This window comes from Lepidochelys olivacea (genome assembly GCF_965140295.1).
Source record: "Lepidochelys olivacea isolate rLepOli2 genome assembly, chromosome: 9".
NCBI lineage: Eukaryota > Metazoa > Chordata > Testudines > Cheloniidae > Lepidochelys > Lepidochelys olivacea.
This window is the reverse complement of record NC_140419.1, coordinates 55588611-55609956: the sequence shown is the minus strand read 5'-3', so window position 1 is coordinate 55609956 and position 21346 is coordinate 55588611. Positions and strand designations below refer to the sequence as shown.

The following is a 21346-nucleotide window of genomic DNA, read 5'->3' as shown; positions in this document are numbered from 1 at the left end:
TTCCAGGGAGGCATGGGCTTAGGTTGGGGGCAAGTATGGTGGCCTCTAGGGAGGTTGACATTTAAGCAGAGGGAAGGCTCAGTTTAGGGGGTAGCTTGAGTAACGAGTAGGCTTGTGACCCTGGCTGTTTGGGCACTAGGCACATCCCAGATCCTGATCAGTCTAAAGAAAGACGGTCACTTACTCGTGTGCAAAGTGGGTGTAAAATGTTACCAAATCAGATGTCTCTGCTCTGCTGCCCAGGTGGTAGCATGGTATGCCCACCTTGCACAAGTGTGAATGGCTGCACTGCGCAAGGTAGTGGGGAATCAGCTATCTATTTTAGGGACTTAGAGGGTCTCCCTCTTTCATTGTATCTGAGCACCTCACAACCTTTAAAGCTTATGAGGCAGGGCAGAGCTATTATCGCCATTTACAGGTGGGGAACTGAGGCACAGAAAGACTAGGTGACTTGCCCAAGTTCACACACACAGTCTGTGGTGGAACAGGACCAGGTCTCACAAGTCCTAGACTACTGCCCTAACTACTGGACCATCCTGCCTCTCTCAGCTCCTGCAAGTCTCTCAGTCACTGAACATGCTGGTTGTGTCCTGCCACATCCCTTCTGTAGTGGGGGGACCAAAACTGGACGCAATACTCCAGGTGTGGCCTCACCAGTGCCAAATAGAGGGGAATAATCACTTCCCTCAATCTGCGGGCAAGGCTCCTACTAATACAGCCCAATATGCCATTGGTCTTCTTGGCAACTAGGGCACGCTGCTGACTCATATCCAGCTTCTCGTCCACTGTAGTCCCCAGCTCCTTTTCTTCAGAACTGCTGCTTAGCCATTCGGTCCCCAGCCTGTAGCAGTGCATGGGATTCTTCCTTCCTAAGTGCAGAACTCTGCACTTGTCCTTGTTGAACCTCATCAGATTTCTTTTGGCCCAGTCCTCCAATTTGTCTAGGTCACTCTGGACCCTATCCCTACCCTCCAGCATATCTACCTCTCCACCCCTGCTTAGTGTCATCTGCGAATTTGCTGAGGGTGCAATTAATCCCATCATCCTGATCATTAATAAAGATGTTGAACAAAACCGGCCCCAGAACCGACCCCTGGGGCGCTCCGCTTGATACCGGCTGCCAACTAGACATCGAGCCGTTGATTGCTACCCGTTGAGCCCGACAATCTAGCCAGCTTTCTATCCACCTTGTAGTCCATTCATCCAATCCATACTTTTTTAACTTGCTGGCAAGAATACTGTGGGAGACCGTATATAAAAGCTTTGCTAAAGTCAAGATATATCACATCCACCGCTTTCCCCATATCCACAGAGCCAGTCATCTCATCATAGAAGGTAATCAGGTTGGTCAGGCATGACTTGCCCTTGGTGAATCCATGTTGCCTGTTCCTGATCACCTTCCTCTCCAAGTACTTCAAAATGGATTACTTAAGGACCTGCTCCATGATTTTGCCAGGGACCGAAGTGAGGCTGTAGTTCCCTGGGTTCTCTTTTTTTAAATATGGGCACTATATTTGCATTTTTCCAATCATCCAGGACCTCCCCTGATCACCACGAATTTTCAAAAACAGTGGCTAATGGCTCTGCAATCACATCAGCCAACTCCCTCAGCACCCTTGGATGCATTGCATGGACTTGTGCATGTCCAGCTTTTCTAAATAGTCCTTAACCTGTTCTTTCACCACTGAGGGCTGCTCACCTACTCCCCATATGGTGTTACCCAGTGCAGCAGTCTGGGAGCTGCCCTTGTCTGTGAAGACCGAGGCAAAAAAGCATTGAGTACTTCAGCTTTTTCCATATCATCTGTCACTGTTGCCTCCCCCATTCTGTAAGGGTTGCACACTTTCCCTGACCACCTTCTTGTTGCTAACATACCTGAAGAAACCCTTCTTGTTACCCTTCACATTACTTTGCTAGATGTAACTCCAGTTGTGCCTTGGCCTTCCTGATTACAACCCTGCATGCTCTAGCAATATTTTTATACTCCTCCCTAGATATCTGTCCAAATCTCCACTTTTTGTAAGCTTCCTTTTTGAGTTTAAGCTGACCAAAGATTTCATTGTTAAGCCAACCTGGTCGCCTGCCATATTTGCTATTCTTTCTGTACTTCGGGATGGTTTCATAGAATCCTAGAATCATAGAATATCAGGGTTGGAAGGGACCTCAGGAGGTCATCTAATCCAACCCTCTGCTCAAAGCAGGACCAATCCCCAACTAAATCATCCCAGCCAGGGCTTCGTCAAGCCTGACCTTAAAAATATCTAAGGAAGGAGATTCCACCACCTCCCTAGGTAACACATTCCAGTGTTTCACCACCGTCCTAGTGAAAAAGTTTTTCCTAATATCCAACCTAAACCTCCCCCACTGCAACTTGAGACCATTACTCCTTGTTCTGTCATCAGCTACCACTGAGAACAGTCTAGATCCATCCTCTTTGGAACCCCCTTTCAGGTAGTTGAAAGCAGCTATCAAATCCCCCCTCATTCTTCATTTCTGCAGACTAAACAATCCCAGTTCCCTCAGCCTCTCCTCATAAGTCATGTGTTCCAGTCCCCTAATCATTTTTGTTGCCCTCTGCTGGACTCTTTCCAATGTTTCCACATCCTTCTTGTAGTGTGGGGCCCAAAACTGGACACAGTACTCCAGATGAGGCCTCACCAATGTCGAATAGAGGGGGACGATCACGTCCCTCGATCTGCTGGCAATGCCCCTACATATACATCCCAAAATGCCATTGGCCTTCTTGGCAACAAGGGCACACTGTTGACTCATATCCAGCTTCTCGTCCACTGTAACCCCTAGGTCCTTTTCTGCTGCCGAGCCATTCGGTCCCTAGTCTGTAGCGGTGCATGGGATTCTTCTGTCCTAAGTGCAGGACTCTGCACTTGTCCTTGTTGAACCTCATCAGATTTCTTTTGGCCCAATCCTCTAATTTGTCTAGGTCCCTCTGTATCCTATCCCTGTCCTCCAGCATATCTACCTCTCCTCCCAGTTTAGTGTCATCTGCAAACTTGATGAGGGTGTAATCCACACCATCCTCCAGATCATTTATGAAGATATTGAACAACACCGGCCCCAAGACTGACCCTTGGGGCACTCCACTTGATACCGGCTGCCAACTAGACATGGAGCCATTGATCACTATCCGTTGAGCCCGACAATCTAGCCAACTTTCTATCCACCTTATAGTCCATTCATCCAGCGTTTGTTGCTGCGCCCTCAATAAGGCTTTTTTAAAATGCAGCCAGCTCTCCTGGATTCCTTGCCCCCTCATATTAGCATCCCAGGGGATCCTGCCCATCAGTTCCCTAAGGGAGTCTGTTTTTCTGAAGTTCAGGGTCCGTATTTTGCCACTCTCCTTTCTTCCTTTTTTCAGAATCCTGAACTCAACCATCTCATGGTCACTGCTGTCCAAGTTGCCACCCACTTCTACTTCCCCTACCAATTCTTCCCTATTTGTAAGCAGCAGGTCAAGAGGAGCACGGCCCCTAGTCAGTTCCTCCAGCACTTGTACCAGACAATTTTTCTTCCAAGTGTTCACTGGCAATTGGAGTTAAATAGATTTTAATACACGCAAAGTTTAAAGAGGCTGACTAAAAACCAACCCTTCTCTCTCCGTTTTCCATGTCCAGGGAAGGGAATGTTACAATGCCTATGAGAGTCAGGCTTGAAATTGGTGGCAAAAATCAACTTCCTGTACCTGAATTTATTTGAACTTGTTGAGTCTCTTTCCACCCAAATTCTCCTTTTCCCCCTCGAAAGGGTTGAACGGTGGTTGCTGACTGAGAACCTTTGAGGCACGGGTCTCCGTAGCGCAGTGCGGAGCATGGTGTCGGTGCTTAGAGAGAGATCACGGGGTTCTCGCTGTATCTTTTGACAGTGTGACAGTGGCTAGTTACCACCTCTTTGCTTCCCCCAGCTGTACGAGATCCTGGCCACGACGCCATATGGCCACTTGAAGCAGGGGGAGGTTGGGGTGGATCGGCTGCTGAGCGAGGATGTCTTTGCAGCTGCATTCCCCCTGCATGAGGTAGGTCAGGAGACGGTCTCTTTCCAGCACCAGTTCCCTGTTACCTCAGCCAGACTGGACTTTGGTCATGTCCTGATCTCCAGCTCAGGGGCAGCAGGGAGTTCTGGCCAAGACAGAGCACTTGCATGGCCTCTGCCCAGGAGGGGGCCAGACTGTTCAAAAAGCTCCTTATTCAGCCTTTCTGAAAGAATGCAGAGGTAACTGGGGGTGGGGGAGCTTGGCTGTGGGGAGCTGGAGAGGCAGGGGGCTTTTGTTAAGCCCCTCTCCCCAGTCCAGCCAGGTGCTCTGCTCTGCATGGGCGGCTGTAATGCTTTCACCAGCCTAAGTCGGAACCTCCCTGCTTCTCCCCTGCAGGGTCCCTTTGCGGTACCTGCTGACAGGCTGGCCCCTGAGAACCTGACCGAGCGCCAGGTCCTCTTCCAGTACTGGGCAAGGTGGCGGAAATGGAACAGATACCAGCCACTGGATCACATCCGCAGGTACTTCGGAGAGAAGATCGCACTCTACTTTGCCTGGCTGGGTGAGTACAATGCTCTTCAGAGCCCTCCCAACAACTTACCTTCATCCCTGGCCCCAACCAGACCTGTCAATATGCAGCCCTGGATCTTCTGCCCCATTCTCTTTAGCCTTGAGCCTGCACCTCTGTCTCCGACCAATTCCTGAGCTGCAATAGCTGTGTGTACCTCATGCCCACTGGAAAAGGAACTGCAGCCTCACTGATCAGGAGATGAGACCGTCCAATCTCTTAGAAATCACGCTTGGTGAAGAATAATGCCTCCTGCAGCCATGCTGCACAAAGGGGATGGGTTCTAGCCAGCAGTGGAAGGGCACCACCAGCACCAGTATGCATTATTCTGTCCTGCTCCTTACTGCTTCTTCAACCACCTCCTGTGGCACCCAGCTCTGCCCTAACCTAGTACCTTCTCCAGAAAGGGCTAATGCTTCCCTGGAGCGTCGGCCTCCTTGTGTTCTGCTGAAGGGAATGCTGGGATCGGCGCAGAGAATATCAATTGCTTGAGTAAGCAGAGTGATTTGCTTCACCAGTGCAGACCAAGGACAGGCTGTACTGTAGTAAGGAGCACCCTTTACATCAGGTGCATGGGTGTCATTGCCAGAGGAGTAGGGAGGATTCTTCTCAGATTGCCATTTTTCCCTAATCATCCTTTTTGCCCCTTTCCTACTGTGGCTTGTTAGAGAGAAGTTAGCTTAGGGTGTGTGTGTTTACCTTGTACTGGGATTGTCTGCCGTATCCCAGGCAAGGAAAGCTGTCCCTCTTGCACAGAGCAGCAGCCTGAAAGCTCCCATGGCCAGAAGCCCTTCCTGTCGTGTCCAAGCTGTGGGATGCATTTGATGGAGAAGGGATAGCTCAGCGGTTTGAGCATTGGCCTGCAAAACCCAGGGTTGTGAGTTCAATCCTTGAGGGGGCCATTCAGGGATCTGGGGCAAAAACTGGGGATTGGTCCTGCTTTGAGCAGGGGGTTGGACTAGATCTCCTGAGGTCCCTTCCAACTCTGATATTCTATGAAAGAGTCCATGAAATGGACGTGGCTGACTGATCAAGCAGGAGCAATGGATGCTTTGCTGGTCCCTGTCTGTGGTGGGGCTGAGTTTCAAGTCCTAGTCCTAACTACAAAACCCTCCATAGACCAGGACACTCATCTCTTGACCACAGCCCATCAAGAGAAGATGGGACAGATGTTCTCCATGATGGGATCCCAGCGGTGGCACTCCTGATCAGAGGAGCTCGTAGCTGGAGCCTAGATCTACATGCAAGCCCCCGCTTTTCTCTGAGGCTTCCCCCAGGAACACCATCCATTTCCACTGCCTGTCGTTATGTTAATGTTACTTTGGTTTACTCTAGATAGCCATAAAATGTAATGATTTTTTTTGGCTGTTATTGGGGGGGAGAGGGGGGTTGAAAATTTCCCCCCCTTCTCTTAATTTATTATTTAAAAATCGGAGGCTGTTATTGCAAATGCACAATTCATGTTTTGCAATCAGAATATTTAATAAAGTATCCCATTCTGTTGCAAACACAATCTGTCAGTTTAGGAGAGAGCTAGAGGGGAATGCCAAGCCAAACAGATAACCTTAGCTTTAGGATCCTGTATATTTGCAATATGAACTGGTCTCCAGTTTCTCTGTGTATATTTACATAACTGTTTAGGTTATGAAGGCTAGGACTATAACAGGGTTTAAAAGAGAACTGGATAAATTCATGGCGGTTAAGTTCATTAATGGCTATTAGCCAGGATGGGCAAGGAATGGTGTCCCTAGCCTCTGTTTGTCAGAGGATGGAGATGGATGGCAGGAGAGAGATCACTTAATCATTATCTGTTAGGTTCGCTTCCTCTGGGGCACCTGGCATTGGCCCCTGTCAGTAGACAGGATACTGGGCTGGATGGACTTTTGGTCTGACCCAGTATGGCCGTTCTTATGTTTTGTCACTGAGGAGAGGAGGGAGAAGGTGCAATAGGAAGGGAGGGAAGGAATACAAGAAGAAAAAGGAGAGAGAAATAGACAAAATTAATTAAAAATAGGTCTAGAAGGGGGAGAAAAAAAGTTGAGGCATCCTTCGTTTGTGTGTGCGCTACATGCAGCTAGTTGGCATTTAGAGGCCATGGTGATAACACCTGAACCAGATCAAGGGTTTCAGCCATTCTCAGCCAGAAACATGGCGCTCACAACATGAGAAAAGGAGAGTGTAGTCCATCCTCTCCTGCCAAGAAAGGGAATCTGGGCCTCTTGGGGGGCTGGGCGTATGGCCAAAGAACGTAATCGCTGGCTAGCATAACAGACTCCACCCTGCCTCCAGACTTGATTAACATGGATCATTGTCCCTGTGCGTTAAACACAAAGGTGGGGTTCCCACTGCCACTCGGCACTGGGTAAGCTCTGCTCCATGGGAGCAGAACTGAGCCAGCACTGAATGGCTTTGAAAGTCCTGCCCTGTGGCCCTTATCAAACCCAGCCTCTCTGGAGGTCACGTCTCAGGGTGACAACACAGCCAGCAGGAGGCTCTTGAAGTCAATGCCAGGGTGGGATAACCCTTAACCTCCCCTTTCATCCGCATGTAGATAGGATAATGACCGCAAATGACCTCTGGGAACATGTGGTGCAGAACATGGTAGGAACCCTCCTTTACAATGGCTGGCAGGGGACTCTCCTTCAGCTGCTGGGATGCAATGCCTCGCTCCGCAGTTGTTTTCACTTGGAATGTGGGGCTCTGAATTGGGCTCTTCTGCTGCAATGAGGGTGCAGGTTGGCTACAGGTCCTGTGTTTGCAATGAGACTCCCACTCTGAGGGGCTGGCCTTCTCTCCTCCCTCTCTTTAGGTTTCTACACTGGTTGGCTCTTGCCTGCTGCAGTTGTGGGGTCACTGGTTTTCATCACAGGCATATTTCTGATGCTGAACGACATACCTGTGTAAGTGCCAGCCTTTCTCCCCTTTCTGTCCCTACCTTCTCCTTCCCTTTCCCACTGGCTGTCTGCAGCCTGGAGGATGTGGGGGAAGCCCCAGGGTGGCTGGAAGTCAGCAATTCCTGGCTGCCTCCCCTGAGGTCAGTCCACTAGGCCACAGCACCCTCAACTAGCATGCTCACTGTCAAGCAAACCTGGCTTCTCACAGGCTTCTGAGCAAAACTCCTGGTGAACAACCCAACTTCGAGGGGGTCAAAGTCCCCTTAACACCCTACAGGGAAGTGTCACCCTGGTCTTCACAGCATGTGGCCACCCGCTCCTCCCAGCACCATGGGTTTGCTGTCTGGCCCAGGTTCCAACATGGCAGGGCAATGGCTAAACTTTAACTAGTGGAAACTGTTGGGGGGAAGCTCCATGAGGTGTTTCTGTCCAGGCCAAGGAGAGGCAGAAAAGGGCCCGTGCTCTATGCTGCCATGTGAACATCCCAGCTTTGATCCTGAGTGCCGCACACTCACCTGGGGACCTGCAGGAGAAAAGTGCTCAGCAGCTTTGCTCCCCCAGAACCCTCTGGCTGGTTTAAGGAGCAGTGTTTATGGGCTCTCATGGCATCCTGGCTAGTCCCTCATCACTGGAAAGAATGAGGCCTCAAAAGGTGTGAAAGGGTGGCCTTCAGCAAAGAATGTACCATGGTCCTGATTTCTTTCTTTGTCTGCCTCCCCGCTACCCCAGGCAGGAGATCTGTGACAGTGAGGATCAGTACCAGATGTGCCCGCTGTGCAAGGAGTGCCCACACTGGCAGCTCTCCAGCATCTGCAGTATGTTCAAGGTGAGGTTTGTGGCTCCCAGTGGTTAATTTCCAGAGGGGAGGGCCAGGAAGAGAGAATATCCTGCAGTCTGCCCTGTAGATGGTGCTTGCTAGAGTGCCCAGGTGTGCACAGCTCTCACTCCTGCGCCAGGGCCTGGCTGAGCTGGGAGGTGCTGTGTTTATGCACTGGGAGGGGCGATAACCAGGCTGTTTGCACAAGCACAATGCCCTGGGATTTGCTCTCTGCCTTTTCATCTTAATGACACTAGAGGAGACACCTCAGGGGGCATGCTTCTGTGTGAGAGGAGAGAGCACCAGGACTCGCCTCCCCCAGGACTTCTCACCCCCTCCCATCAGCAGTGTTGGACCCTTTCCCCTCTTTCTAGTCTCCCTCCTCCCAGCCGTGCACATTCGCTGGCATCCCACATCCCCAAACCATCCCTCTCCAGCTCCTCCTCCCCCTTTCACCTTCTCTTCTCCCTTGCATCCCCTCCCTGGTCTGTTCCTCCCCAGGTCCGCTGCCTCTTCCTTGGCTTCCCCCTGCTAAAGGAATTGGCGGCTGTGATTGCAGAGCCATTGGCCATTATCTTTGAAAACTCGTGGCGAACTGGGGAAGTCCCGGATGACTGGAAAAAGGCTAATGTAGTGCCAATCTTTAAAAAAGGGAGGAAGGAGGATCCTGGGAACTACAGGCCAGTCAGTCTCACCTCAGTTCCCGGAAAAATCATGGAGCAGGTCCTCAAAGAATCAATCCTGAAGCACTTACATGAGAGGAAAGTGATCAGGAACAGTCAGAATGGATTCACCAAGGGCAAGTCATGCTTGACTAATCTAATTGCCTTCTATGATGAGATTACTGGTTCTGTGGATGAAGGGAAAGCAGTGGATGTATTGTTCCTTGACTTTAGCAAAGCTTTTGACATGGTCTCCCACAGTATTCTTGTCAGCAAGTTAAAGAAGTATGGGCTGGATGAATGGACTATAAGGTGGATAGAAAGTTGGCTAGATTGTCGGGCTCAATGGGTAGTGATCAATGGCTCCATGTCTAGTTGGCAGCCGGTGTCAAGTGGAGTGCCCCAGGGGTCGGTCCTGGGGCCGGTTTTGTTCAATATCTTCATAAATGATCTGGAGGATGGTGTGGGTTGCACTCTCAGCAAATTTGCGGATGATACTAAACTGGGAGGAGTGGTAGATACGCTGGAGGGCAGGGATAGGATAGAGAGGGACCTAGACAAATTGGAGGATTGGGCCAAAAGAAATCTGATGAGGTTCAATATGGATAAGTGCAGGGTCCTGCACTTAGGACGGAAGAACCCAATGCACAGCTACAGACTAGAGACCGAATGGCGAGGCAGCAGTTCTGCGGAAAAGGACTTAGGGGTGACAGTGGACGAGAAGCTGGATATGAGTCAGCAGTGTGCCCTTGTTGCCAAGAAGGCCAATGGCATTTTGGGATGTATAAGTAGGGGCATAGCGAGCAGATCGAGGGACGTGATCGTCCCCCTCTATTCGACATTGGTGAGGCCTCATCTGGAGTACTGTGTCCAGTTTTGGGCCCCACACTACAAGAAAGATGTGGAGAAATTGGAGAGAGTCCAGCGAAGGGCAACAAAAATAATTAGGGGGCTGGAGCACATGACTTATGAGGGGAGGCTGAAAGAACCGAAATTGTTTAGTCTGCAGAAGAGAAGAATGAGGGGGGATTTGATAGCTGCTTTCAACTACCTGAGAGGTGGTTCCAGAGAGGATGGTTCTAGACTATTCTCAGTGGTAGAAGAGGACAGGAAAAGGAGTAATGGTCTCAAGTTACAGTGGGGGAGGTTTAGGTTGGATATTAAGAAAAACTTTTTCATTAGGAGGGTGGTGAAACACTGGAATGCGTTACCTAGGGAGGTGGTATAATCTCCTTCCTTAGAAGTTTAAGGTCAGGCTTGACAAAGCCCTGGCTGGGACGATTTAATTGGGGATTGGTCCTGCTTTGAGCAGAGGGTTGGACTAGATGACCTTCTGGGGTCCCTTCCAACCATGATATTCTATGATTCTATTCTATGATTCTATGCTATCCCTCCCCTGCATTCCCTGTCTGATTCCCTCCCACGTCTCCTCTCTCTGTGTGTACAAGGTCTCTCCTTTCTGGTGCTGGAGCAGGTCATGCTGCAGAGATGAGAAAAGGGTCTGTTTCACTTTGCTGCTTGCACATGGAGTGGAGCAGCAGAGACAGATCTCAGGGACAGCTCCTCCTCAGGTGCTGCTCCAGTGTGTGTGGAAAGCACTGCAGAGCACGGAAGAGGCTTTGTGAAGCTTGAACTGGCTATGCAGATTCACACTACCGCATGGACATTTCTTGCCTCAGGACGTAGATCTGCTCTGCACAGGAAGCCTCTGCTGTGCTGGGTAGTCGCAAGATCCTACGCTTAAGGGATTATGGTTGTTGGGCTAATCTGATTGGCTCCTCCCTCTGTAAACTACATAATGGACCAGTTCCCCCAGCTGATGTAAATTGGCACGGCTCCATTGACTTCAGTTTTGGTCCAGTCTTGCACCAGGTGAGGATCTGGCCCATTGGCTCCAGTGGAGCTAGGGCTGATTTACACCAGCTGGGGATCTGGCCTATTGGCTCCAAGTGGAGCTAGGGCTGATTTACACCACCTGGGGATCTGGCCCAACACTCTTTCTCTTGCCAGCAGGAGAGTTTCATAGCGCTGAGGTAAGGTTCCTCAGACAGCGAGGGTGACCTCTCCGTGTGGCTCCAACCTCTTTCCAGGGAGATTCAAGCAAATCCAGAGAGAATAAGGAAAGACTCTCTCCCTTTGTGCCTGTCTGGAGCTGAGGCCCCCTCCCTGTGCAGGGAGAGATGAATGCTCAGAGTGGGAGGGGTCCTGCTCTGAGCCTGGGGATGAAGCCTGTAAAGGGCCCCAAGCTGTGAACTGCTCCCAGCACATCCCAAAGCCACACCCTGCTGTCACCTTCTCAGCACAGCACAGGCAGCTCTGGTTGATCAGATACACAGGAATCCCAATCCCTGTCTGCCCTGTCCCTATGTCTCTGTTCCTGCACACCACGACTTGCATTTCGGAGCAGCCTGGGTCTGGTACTGGCAACAGGTGGGCAAATCAGCTGTGCACTGTGTTGCCACTGATCAGTGACTCCCTGCTGCCTCAGGAGTGCTCCGGTGTGGGTCCAAGGACTCAGACTGGTCCAGCACTCTGATTCTTGTAGATCAGTTCCAGTGCTGCTTTCTCTTACCGAAACCCCTATGCTTCCCCTGGGGAACCTGTCTGTCCCAGAGAGAAACTCATTCTCTCTCTCCTGCCCTCACCCCCTTCACACACCCAGGAAGTTAGCACTCTGCTGCTCTCAGGATCCAACCTAGCAGCCCTTTCCTCCTGCAGGTTCCCTGAGCATTTCTTTCACTCTCCCTGCTTTGCTCCATAGGCTGGTCGCCTCTTCGACCACGGTGGGACCATCTTCTTCAGCATTTTCATGGCCCTGTGGGCGGTGACATTCCTGGAGTACTGGAAGCGGATGAACGCCACCCTGGCACACCGGTGGGACTGTTCCGACTTCGAGGACATTGAGGTACAGGCCTGACCCTCTGTCACACAGCTGAACTCCCAAGTCCTTACAAAGCCAAATCAAGGCAATGATTTTTCCCACTGTCCTAGGAGCGGCCGCGACCCCAGTTCACTGCCATGGCTCCCATGACAATGGAGAACCCAATTACTGGAGCAGAGGAGCCATATTTTCCCAAGCGGAACCGCGTAAAACGGGTCATGGCTGGACTGATGATCATCATCATGATGGTAAGGGCACTGTAGGTCTCTGCCCTGTGCCTGGCTTTGAAGGTCTTCCATGGGGTCTGCAGCTCCTGGCATGACTGCATCCTCTCTGCATGCTGATTGCCTCTTACTGCCTGCATGACTCTCCCATAGCTGCCAGTGCCCCCAGAGATCAGAGCAAGCCCAGCTCCCCCAAACACACTAGTTCCTGATAGCAAGTTGATGGCCACTGGGTTGTGTTTGCAGATTGCTGTGGTTGTGATGTTCCTGATCTCCATTATCCTGTACCGGGCAATCATCAGCATCCTTGTGTCAAGATCCGGGAACTTCCTCTTTGTGGCATCGGTAAGAGGTAGATGCAGCCAGCTCTGCCCTGGGGTTTTATTGGCTTGCGCAAGCCCCGTGGGATGTTCTGGTTCATTCCCTCTGCTCTCCTCTTTTCTAGGCGTCTCGTATTGCCAGCCTCACAGGCTCAGTGGTGAATCTAATCTTCATCCTCATCCTTTCTAAAATTTACATTGCACTGGCCCATTTCCTTACCAAGTGGGGTAAGTGGTGGAAGGGAAATTGCACAGACTTCAACTGTGGTTCCCTGGGACAGTTCCTGACAAACCTGGCTCCCCATTCCTTTGCTACTTGTACATTGCAGTCACATTCACCTGCACAAAGTGAGTGTGAAACACTGCCATCCGATTTGAGAGGGAGTCACACCCACTCACACAGGAGGGGAGAATCTGATCCATTGTCTTCAGCTGGATTCTTACGCAATTAAGCAGGGGCTGCTAAAAGAAATTGGATTTAGGTGCAGAAGGGAAAAGGCGGAAAGACAAGGATCCCGACAGATCAGGAACTGAGGAAGGGCTCAGATCAAAGTAGAGAGGTACCAAGGCAGGGAATGAGTGCAGGTGTTTGGTGTAGCGTCACAAGGTTGCCACCTTTCGCAGTTTTCCTGGGCGCTGTCTTAGGTCCTGCAAGCTAGATAGTGTGACACAAGGAAGGAATTTGTCTCATACGGCAAAACATCAAAAGTTGCAATGCAGGAGTCCTGCAGTCAGGTGTCCAATGGCTTTCTGCAGGTCCAGGGCTAATGCTGGTGGATGCCTGGGGAAAGCATTGTGTGTAGAGGGATGCTGGAAATAATTAGAGAGGGCTGAATTGTTTTAACAATCTTTTTGATTAACATTTTCATTTTGATTGAAATTTTCTTTTTTTTTTTTTAGCTTGGGTTTTCATTTAATCAATAAACCGAAATTTAGTGACAGTTGCTGTATATTTTCTGCCAAAAATTTCTAACTTGCATGGAATGAAAATGTTTTCGTTAATTTTTTTGCAGAAATATATACCAATTTTTTTGACCAGCTCTAGAAATAATATTAAAGGATAAGATCTTTATTAGCCTTTTTAAAAAGAAAAATAATTTTAATGAATTTGCTAGTAGCTAGTTTATATGTACAGTACAACATTATTGCCCTCTGCTGAACAGAATCAGAACTGTACAAGTGTGTGTCATAGGCCCTTTACTGCTAACTGCTAATTGAGATTCTCCATAGGGTCAAGAAGCAGGGCTGTGGGCTTGTGCATAAGGGGAACTGGGTTCTATCCTGGTTGTCGCCATGACGTTCTGCATGGTCATACCATGTAATATAACACCTGTGAAATCCTAGGTGACCATGCAGTTGTTGGGAGTTTTAAAAATACAGACATCTTAAAGATCAAACAAAAAAGCCTCCTAAACAGCACACAGTCATCCAGCTTCTTCTGTTACGGATGCTGTTGCCATGGTTACTGGGTGACAGGAGTAAGTGCTGGTAGTCTCCTTGAATGGTGCCGCAGGGCAGAGCTGATGCTGTCTGTGTGTGTTGCTCTGCCACAGAGATGCACCGGACTCAGACGAAGTACGAAGATGCTTTCACCTTCAAAGTGTTTGTCTTCCAGTTTGTCAATTTCTACTCTTCTCCCATCTACATTGCGTTCTTCAAGGGCAGGTAAAGCATCTCCAGGGGAGGGCAGCTCTCACCTCCCCCACCCATCCCCCAGCTCTGGCCCCCTCCTCCAAATGTAATCCCATCTCAACTGGTGGCTGGAGTTCCTGCGGCTGGCCGAGAGGTAAGCGGCTTTGGGACCTGGTGATGTGCAGTTCCAGTGGATAGCCCTAGAGCAGTGGTTCTCAAACAGTGGTCCGCGGACCATCAGTGATCCATGAGCTCCATTCAAGTGGGGGTCTATGGATAGTTCCCTCTGGTGTGTGCGGCTGCACAAGAGAGAATGAAGGACTGCTGCGCAGGCATGGCTCCACTAATTAGGTGCTTGGACCCTGGAGAAGACACACATGTAAGGTGAGGTGGTGGCCTTGGGGGGAATGGAGGTAGGTAGGAGCAGGCAGTGGGGTGAGAAGAGAGGGGGTGGGGGGAATTTGGGACATGCAGGGCTGCGGCAGCCAGAGAAAAAGGCAACTTTCCCCAGCTCCAGGGCTGCGGCTGCCAGGGAGAGACCCCTCCTCCTTCCCAGCCTCAGCTCTGTGGTGGGGTAGAGACCCCTTCCCAGTCCCAGCTCCAGGGCTGCCATGGTGGGAGAGAGAGGGCACATTCTTCACATTAGAAAGGTAAGACTACTGATATTAGTTGTGTGCTTTTATTTGTAGAACAAAAAAAGTTAATTATTATTGTTTTTTTAACATAGCACTTTTATCTAAAGCGCTTTACAATAGTTAGCTAATGGTACAAACAACATTTGGAAAGATCATTAAACGGTCCATCAAGACCCTCAGCAATTTTCAAGTGGTATGTGGGGAAAAGAAAAATTTGAGAACCACTGCAAGAGAGAGACAGGGAAGCTGCAGCACTGCTGCCATCTAAAGGCAATGAGCGGCATGCGAGGGAACGTGGGGGTTCCCGGCACTATTCTAATGTGGGAAGGAGCAACTAGAAATCCCCTTTGTGCCTGTGTAGCTCTAAAACAGCCCTGTATCCATCCAGGCATGCAGTGAGCATGTCAGAGAGCTATATGGCTTTTCCAAAAAGAACAGGAGTACTTGTGGCCCTTAGAGACTAACACATTTATTTGAGCATAAGCTTTCATGGGCTAAAATCTACTTCATCGGATGCATGCAGTGGGAAATACAGTAGGAAAATAGATATAGATAGATATACACAGAGAACATGAAACAATGGGTGCTATCATACACACTATAATGAGAGCGATCAGTTAAGGTGAGCTATACACGGCTGCTACTCTGAAACATGGCCTTTTCAGTGTATGATCCCATGGGGCACACAGCCAGTTGTTCAGACTGTTGAGGGGCTGGGGGTCCTGTATCAGAGGGGTCTCTGTGGGAACAGGGCAGCTCAGTTTGGGAAGTACATGCCCGTGGGGAAGCCCCTCCAAAGCGTAGAGCTGAGACTTCTTGGGCTACTCGGGACTTCTGCTCCCTGGTGGTGATGAGGGTGCTTGTGTGCAGAGCTTGGATTCTGAAAGGAAGACAGACTCTCGCTGTGTTGCATGGGGAAGGTCTGCTGTATCAGCAGCTGGCAGACCCTGTTGCAAGGCCCCAACCGCCACTATTTTATATAAAGACCCCCCGCTAAGATCATGGCCCCATTGTGTTGCTGAGCACTGCATGTGCAGTGAGACCCAGACCTGAGGAGCATAAAACTGAAACAGACAGTGGGTGGGAGAGGGAACAGGCACAGGCGAGTGACATGACCTGCCCAGATCTCCCAGCATGGCAGTGACAAAGCTGGGGATGGCATGCAGGGCTGGAGTCCCAGCTTGGGCCTGATCCAGGACTATGCTGCTCCCCAGAACTGATAGAAACAGGGGATCTGAAGTAGAGGGGTAAGCAGGAGAGTGTTGGGGGTAACTGCAGCCAGCAATGTTTTGCTTCAAATACCTTTCACATGTGGACAAGATGAAATTAACATGAGGGGCAGGTCCGCGGGTGCCCTTTGATCTCCTTTCAGTCAGTCAGGCACCCTTGCACTGTGTCCCTCCTTTCCCCTCTGTTGGGAAGAACAGGGCACTGGGGGAGGGAGAAATTTCTGATATACATGCTTCCATCGCGGGATGTTCCTGGCAGGCTGGGCTGGCCTCTGTGCACATCCACAAGGTATCATCAGCGCTGGCTTCAGATGTGGGCAGAGGGAGATGATGATGAAGTAGATCTGACCTTGTCCCATTCAATCCAGCAGGACTGGCTGAGCAGCATCCTCAGCCTCCCAATGGACAAGGGTGACTGGGGTGTGGGAGCAGGGCACGGTGCACGACAGCACCACATCCCGAGTAGCCTCAGGAGGTATAAGAGATTGATGGGAGAGGGAGCAAGGGGTTCAGCTGTGGATTTATTGCTATCTCTTGCCATCCTGGATTTCCCAGATTTGTAGGCTATCCAGGAAACTACAAGACCTTGCTTGGGATTCGCAACGAGGATGTGAGTATCCGCTGATAAAGGTTGAGAACACAGGAAGGGCCATGCTGGGTCAGACCAATGGTCCCTCTGGTCTAGGGCCTGACACTGGCCAGTGCCAGGTGCTTCAGAGGGAGTGAACAGAACAGGGCAATTAGCGAGTGTCCATCCCCCGTCATCCAGTAGCAGTGTCTGGCAGTTGGACGTTTAGGGACACCAGAGCACGGGCTTAAAAGGAGGTGGGAGTCTCAGGTGAGGGACTGTGTGAGGTAACCTGCCAAACAGAATGGGGACCCTTTGCTGGGGTGGCAGGAAACGCCCCAGCCGCTGCCCAGCTCTGTGCACAGGGAAAGGCTCCACAGCTCTCAGGACAGCCCTGGCCAGAGGAGGAGGGAGGCCATGGCCAGCTTCAGTGCCAGTGTAGTGGGCTCCCGGCCTGCCCCGTGCTCCCCCCCCACCTCAAGCTTGCTCGCTGCCTCCGAGGCCTTTGATAGGAACCACATACAGACTCCTCTGAGAGTGCGGAGGGCCCAGGCAGGATGTGGGCATAGCACAGAGAGGAGCAGTGGCATGCTTGGGGAATCCCTGTCTCTGGCTGCCCATCCCCCCAGGACCAAAGAGAAGTGGGGGTGGTCAGACTCCATCCCTGCCCCAGCCACCTCAGGGGCCCCCCGCTGCCCATCTGCTCAAAGACTAGTGGCAGCAACTGGGGCCCCTCATTCCTGGCCCACCCTTCCCAGAAGTTGGCCCCTGGTGCTACCCTGAGGGTTGGGAATGGCAGCCGGGGGCTTGGTGCTGCAGGCTGCCTCCTCCCCAGGCTCCACTGACTCCAGGATGCGGCGATGGTGCTGGGTGTGTTAGGGCAGCGTGTGTGGCTCAGGAGTAGCCTTTCCTGTGGGAGGTGGAACCTAGAGGACCTCCCCACCCCCGCCTCATTCTTCTGAGTTTGAGGGGAACGTGCAGCAAAGCTGATGTGCCTCTGTCCTTCCCACTCAGTGCGGGGCTGGCGGCTGTCTCATTGAACTCGCCCAGGAGCTGCTGGTCATCATGGTGGGAAAGCAAGTCATTAACAATGTGCAAGAAATCGTCATCCCGTAAGCACTGAGTGCGCTACCGGGCAGGGGGAGGGGAGAGTTGGTCTGACTTCTGGCAGACCATTGCATCAAAGGGAGCTGCTGCCCAAGCTCTATAACAAGGATCTATGGGGCAGCAGGTGGGGATGTCTCCATGCAGGGGCACTGTGATAGATTTGGAACGAGGGGAGGGCTCAGTCAGTGTGAAGGCACCTGTATGTGTGTCCCCCATCTGCTTGGCTTGTGCTTGGCAGGTGGCTGCATCACCTATCCCAAGTGGTCTGACGGCTATGGTTTGAACTATGGGCCCCAGCTCAGACAGGGCCAGTGCCCAGATGTGCCAGGGCCTGTCACCACAGCCCTCTCCTCCCACTAGTGAAGGAAGAGGGGAAAGTCACAGGTTGTGACTGCTGGTAGGCTTTGGGGTGACAGATGGTCACTGAGGATGGGGGACCCACAGCTGACATGGACAAGTCAAAGCAGAACAAAGTTGCTTTGCAACAGGTCTCATGGCAAATTAGCCGTGTGCACTATGGAGCCTCTGGCTTCTCACTGCCACTGCCCTGCCTCCTGCCCGCAAACTCTGTCTGCCCACAGATTCTCCGGCATGAGCTCCTGCAGAGGAGGCGTTGCGGGAAGCAAACCAGGCCAGGAATGCCCTTCCCGTGACCACTTCTTTCTCTGCTCCCCCAGGAAGCTGAAAGGCTGGTGGCAAAAGTACAAGCTTCACTCCCAAAAGAGGAAAAGCAAGGTGGACCAATTGGGCCTGGTGCAGCAGGCACCCTGGGAGAGCAACTACGAGCTCCTGGTCTGTGAGGGGCTGTTTGACGAGTACCTGGAAATGGGTAGGGACCAAAGGCTGAGTCTGCCACCTTGGGAGACCACTAGCAAAGTGTCCTGGCCAGGTAGGGTCACTTGATCACTGACCACACCAGAAGAGGCTGGAGGTCAGAGACTTCCTCAAGGGAGGAAACTTTTGCAGTCAATAGTGTTGATGGCGTGTGCATCAATCACTTATCCCGCTGATGTGCCCTCTGGTGCCTGCTAGTGGTGATGGTTTGGGAAGCAGCACTTTCTCTAGCACGTTCACTTGAGTGAAGCCCTAGAGAAAGAGTGAACTCAACTGCCTAGTCTTGGTGTTGAATATTCTGAGCTCTGGGATTGCAGTCAAAGGTCTAAGGAAACCCTCCATTAGAGGTAGTAGCCTTGTGAAACTGACTCCAGAGACACAACTCTGCCTCCTGGAAGGGAAATTGCAGTCCAGGCAGAGAATTTCTCCTCTTTCCCCAGCAGAAATTGGGTTATACAGCAGGTTCTATTGCCCCGTCTCACCCTGGCCAAACAGCCCTGCTGGGTCTGGCTTGATATACAGAATATCCCACAGGAAGCCTCCATCTCAGGCTTGGTTACCCAGGGCTCCAGCCCAATCTGTTCCACATCCCAGCTTCCTCTGCCTGAAGGCTCCTCTCAGCTTCCTTATGGAGCCAGTCACAGCAGTGAGTCAGCGCTAGCTCTCCAAACCCTTTGCTCGGCCATGGCTGCACTATGGATGCTGCCAGCCCAGGTGTGTCAGCCAGGTGCCCAGGGGTGATGGCTGACAGAGCTGTGCCAGCAGAAGGCCACGCAGACATAGCTATACCAGCACAGCAGTGCTTTTACCAGTCTAGCTTGTTTGGCTCATGGGTGGAGGTTTCACTAACCTGGTACCCCCAGGTCTAGCTGCATTCATGCCAGGAGTGCCTGGCCGGTACACAATACAGGCATCCCTATACTAGTAAAGCGTGCCTCGTGGCCTACCAGGGTCTGTCAGGTGATGCTGGCAGCCTATTACAGATGGAAAGCAGAGACAGTACATCTCCAGAAACAAACAGGGGCCCACAAAGATCTTTGGATTGCAACATATTCCCCGGGTACTCCCTGTTCTCATCCTTTGGAAACCAGAGATGGTGGGGAGGGGAAGGGGGACCAGAAAGGCCACGATCACTGCTGAACACAGCTCACAGAAGCCATCCTCTGCTCCCCTTGCCCACTGTGAATGTGAGCTCTGATGATTCTTTCCTTCTGCACAACAGTCCTGCAGTTTGGATTCATCACCATATTTGTGGCAGCTTGTCCTCTGGCGCCCCTTTTCGCCTTGCTCAACAACTGGGTGGAGATCCGCCTTGATGCACAGAAGTTTGTCTGCGAGTACCGTCGTCCTGTGGCCGAGCGGGCCCAGGGCATTGGCATCTGGTTTTATATCCTGGAGGTCATCACCCACTTGGCTGTCATCAGTAACGTGAGTTGTGCTGGGCAGTGAGGGAGAGGGAGAAGCCAGCTCCCAGCATTCAGACGCAGCCAGCCACGTTGCTGACACTTGGTTAATATAATCATGTAGCATCGTGGTCTCTTGTTTACAGATTGAAGGTAGCCACTGTGCAGGTCGGTATCAGGGACAGGGGACTGAAAGCCAGAACTAAAGAAAATGTTACTGAAATTCTACTTGGCAAATGCAAATCTGTAGACATGATATAGTAACTGGACACAGAGCTGTCGTATGTGACAGAACCACACTCAGATTCAAGGGCTGCTGCAGCTCGGGCCTCTGGCTCAGTAACCCCTATTGGAGCAGCGTTGCCTGACACAGCCTGCTCTGACAGGCTCCTCATCTCTGTGGCTTAATTCCCAAGCATGACAGGCCTGGTTTTCAATGACCAGTGAGAGCTGTGCAGTATTGAAGGGTGTGTCTGCATTTGAAGAATAAATGCTTGCAGCTATAATTGCTAGTGAGCAGAAACCCTGCAGGGATGGCAAGTCTCAATCCAAACTTTCACTGGGGACTTGCCTCAGTAGGAAGTGCAGGGTCAGAGTTTGAGTGGGGAGTTGGTGTCTGGGAGAGGCGGTCCAGCAAACTCAAGAGTCACACAAGGCTTCAGAGTAACAACGTTTAGCCTGAGGCTCAAGCAGGTATGTGGACATCTGTAATGTGGTAGGAACCTGGCTGTAGCACTAGTGTTTTCCTCGTTTCAGGCTTTCCTGATTGCCTTCACTTCAGACTTCTTGCCCCGTCTGTATTATCAGTACACCCGCGCCAGTGACCTGCAGGGCTATGTTAACTTCACCCTGGCGTATGCTCCAAAGCACTTTGCCTCGCAGCACAATGTCACGTGCAGGTAGGAGTCCCAGCTCAGCTGCCTGGGGGGGCCTCAGGACAAAGCTCCTTCCCATTCTCCATTTGAATTGCAACCTCTGATTTTTTTCCTAGTGTTTGTTTTCTCTTCAGGACAGTCTCCTCTGTGGGGCCGCAGCTATGTTTGGGAGTGAAAGATGGGCTCAGGAAGGCACATGCTTTGTTTCCACTTAATCCTGTGTGAGACCTGTGCTAAAGTATTTCTCACCAATTATTGAGCATACTGCCCCATCCAGCTGGGGGTGGGAGAGGGAAGGGAGACCTAAAGGCTAGTTCAATTTATTAGGGGACAAAAGATACACCATTTCATAGACACACCCAGTTTACACCTGAGTTAGGAAGTGCAGCATTAGCTTCTCTAGGGGAGTGCCACTCAGGTCCTCCTTTATGTACGGGGGGCTCACCTGTTTGTGCTCTTCTCGTAAATCAGTCTTGAAGGAACTTAAATGTGTTTTTTAATTGAGCTACTTCTACTCTGATTTACCTTGCTGCTGCTTGCCAGTCCTGGAGGAATGGGCACATACTCCCTGCTGGAGAGCCAGCATTAGTCATGCCTTACCCTGATGGTTCATGGGCCACATAAATGCCATCAGTTATTAATTCTTAAGAGTGATTACATATGTGGAGGAAGTTACAGAAGGCAAAGTCGGGGGAGTGAAATTACCAGT

General features: G+C 51.2%; 1 protein-coding gene across 1 annotated transcript in view; it reads left to right on the top strand.

The window, feature by feature from the left end:
• Positions 1-21346, top strand: part of ANO7 (anoctamin 7) — a 29329-nt gene that overhangs the window by 6520 nt on the left and 1463 nt on the right. The window contains exons 7-20 of the mRNA XM_084638367.1: positions 3920-4030; positions 4385-4550; positions 7366-7456; positions 8180-8276; positions 11691-11834; positions 11921-12058; positions 12281-12379; positions 12480-12582; positions 13908-14019; positions 16406-16460; positions 17433-17530; positions 18203-18354; positions 19582-19787; positions 20519-20661. Of these exons, the coding sequence (XP_084494493.1) occupies positions 3920-4030; positions 4385-4550; positions 7366-7456; positions 8180-8276; positions 11691-11834; positions 11921-12058; positions 12281-12379; positions 12480-12582; positions 13908-14019; positions 16406-16460; positions 17433-17530; positions 18203-18354; positions 19582-19787; positions 20519-20661 (1715 nt within the window). The remainder of the gene's footprint in view (positions 1-3919; positions 4031-4384; positions 4551-7365; positions 7457-8179; positions 8277-11690; positions 11835-11920; positions 12059-12280; positions 12380-12479; positions 12583-13907; positions 14020-16405; positions 16461-17432; positions 17531-18202; positions 18355-19581; positions 19788-20518; positions 20662-21346) is intronic.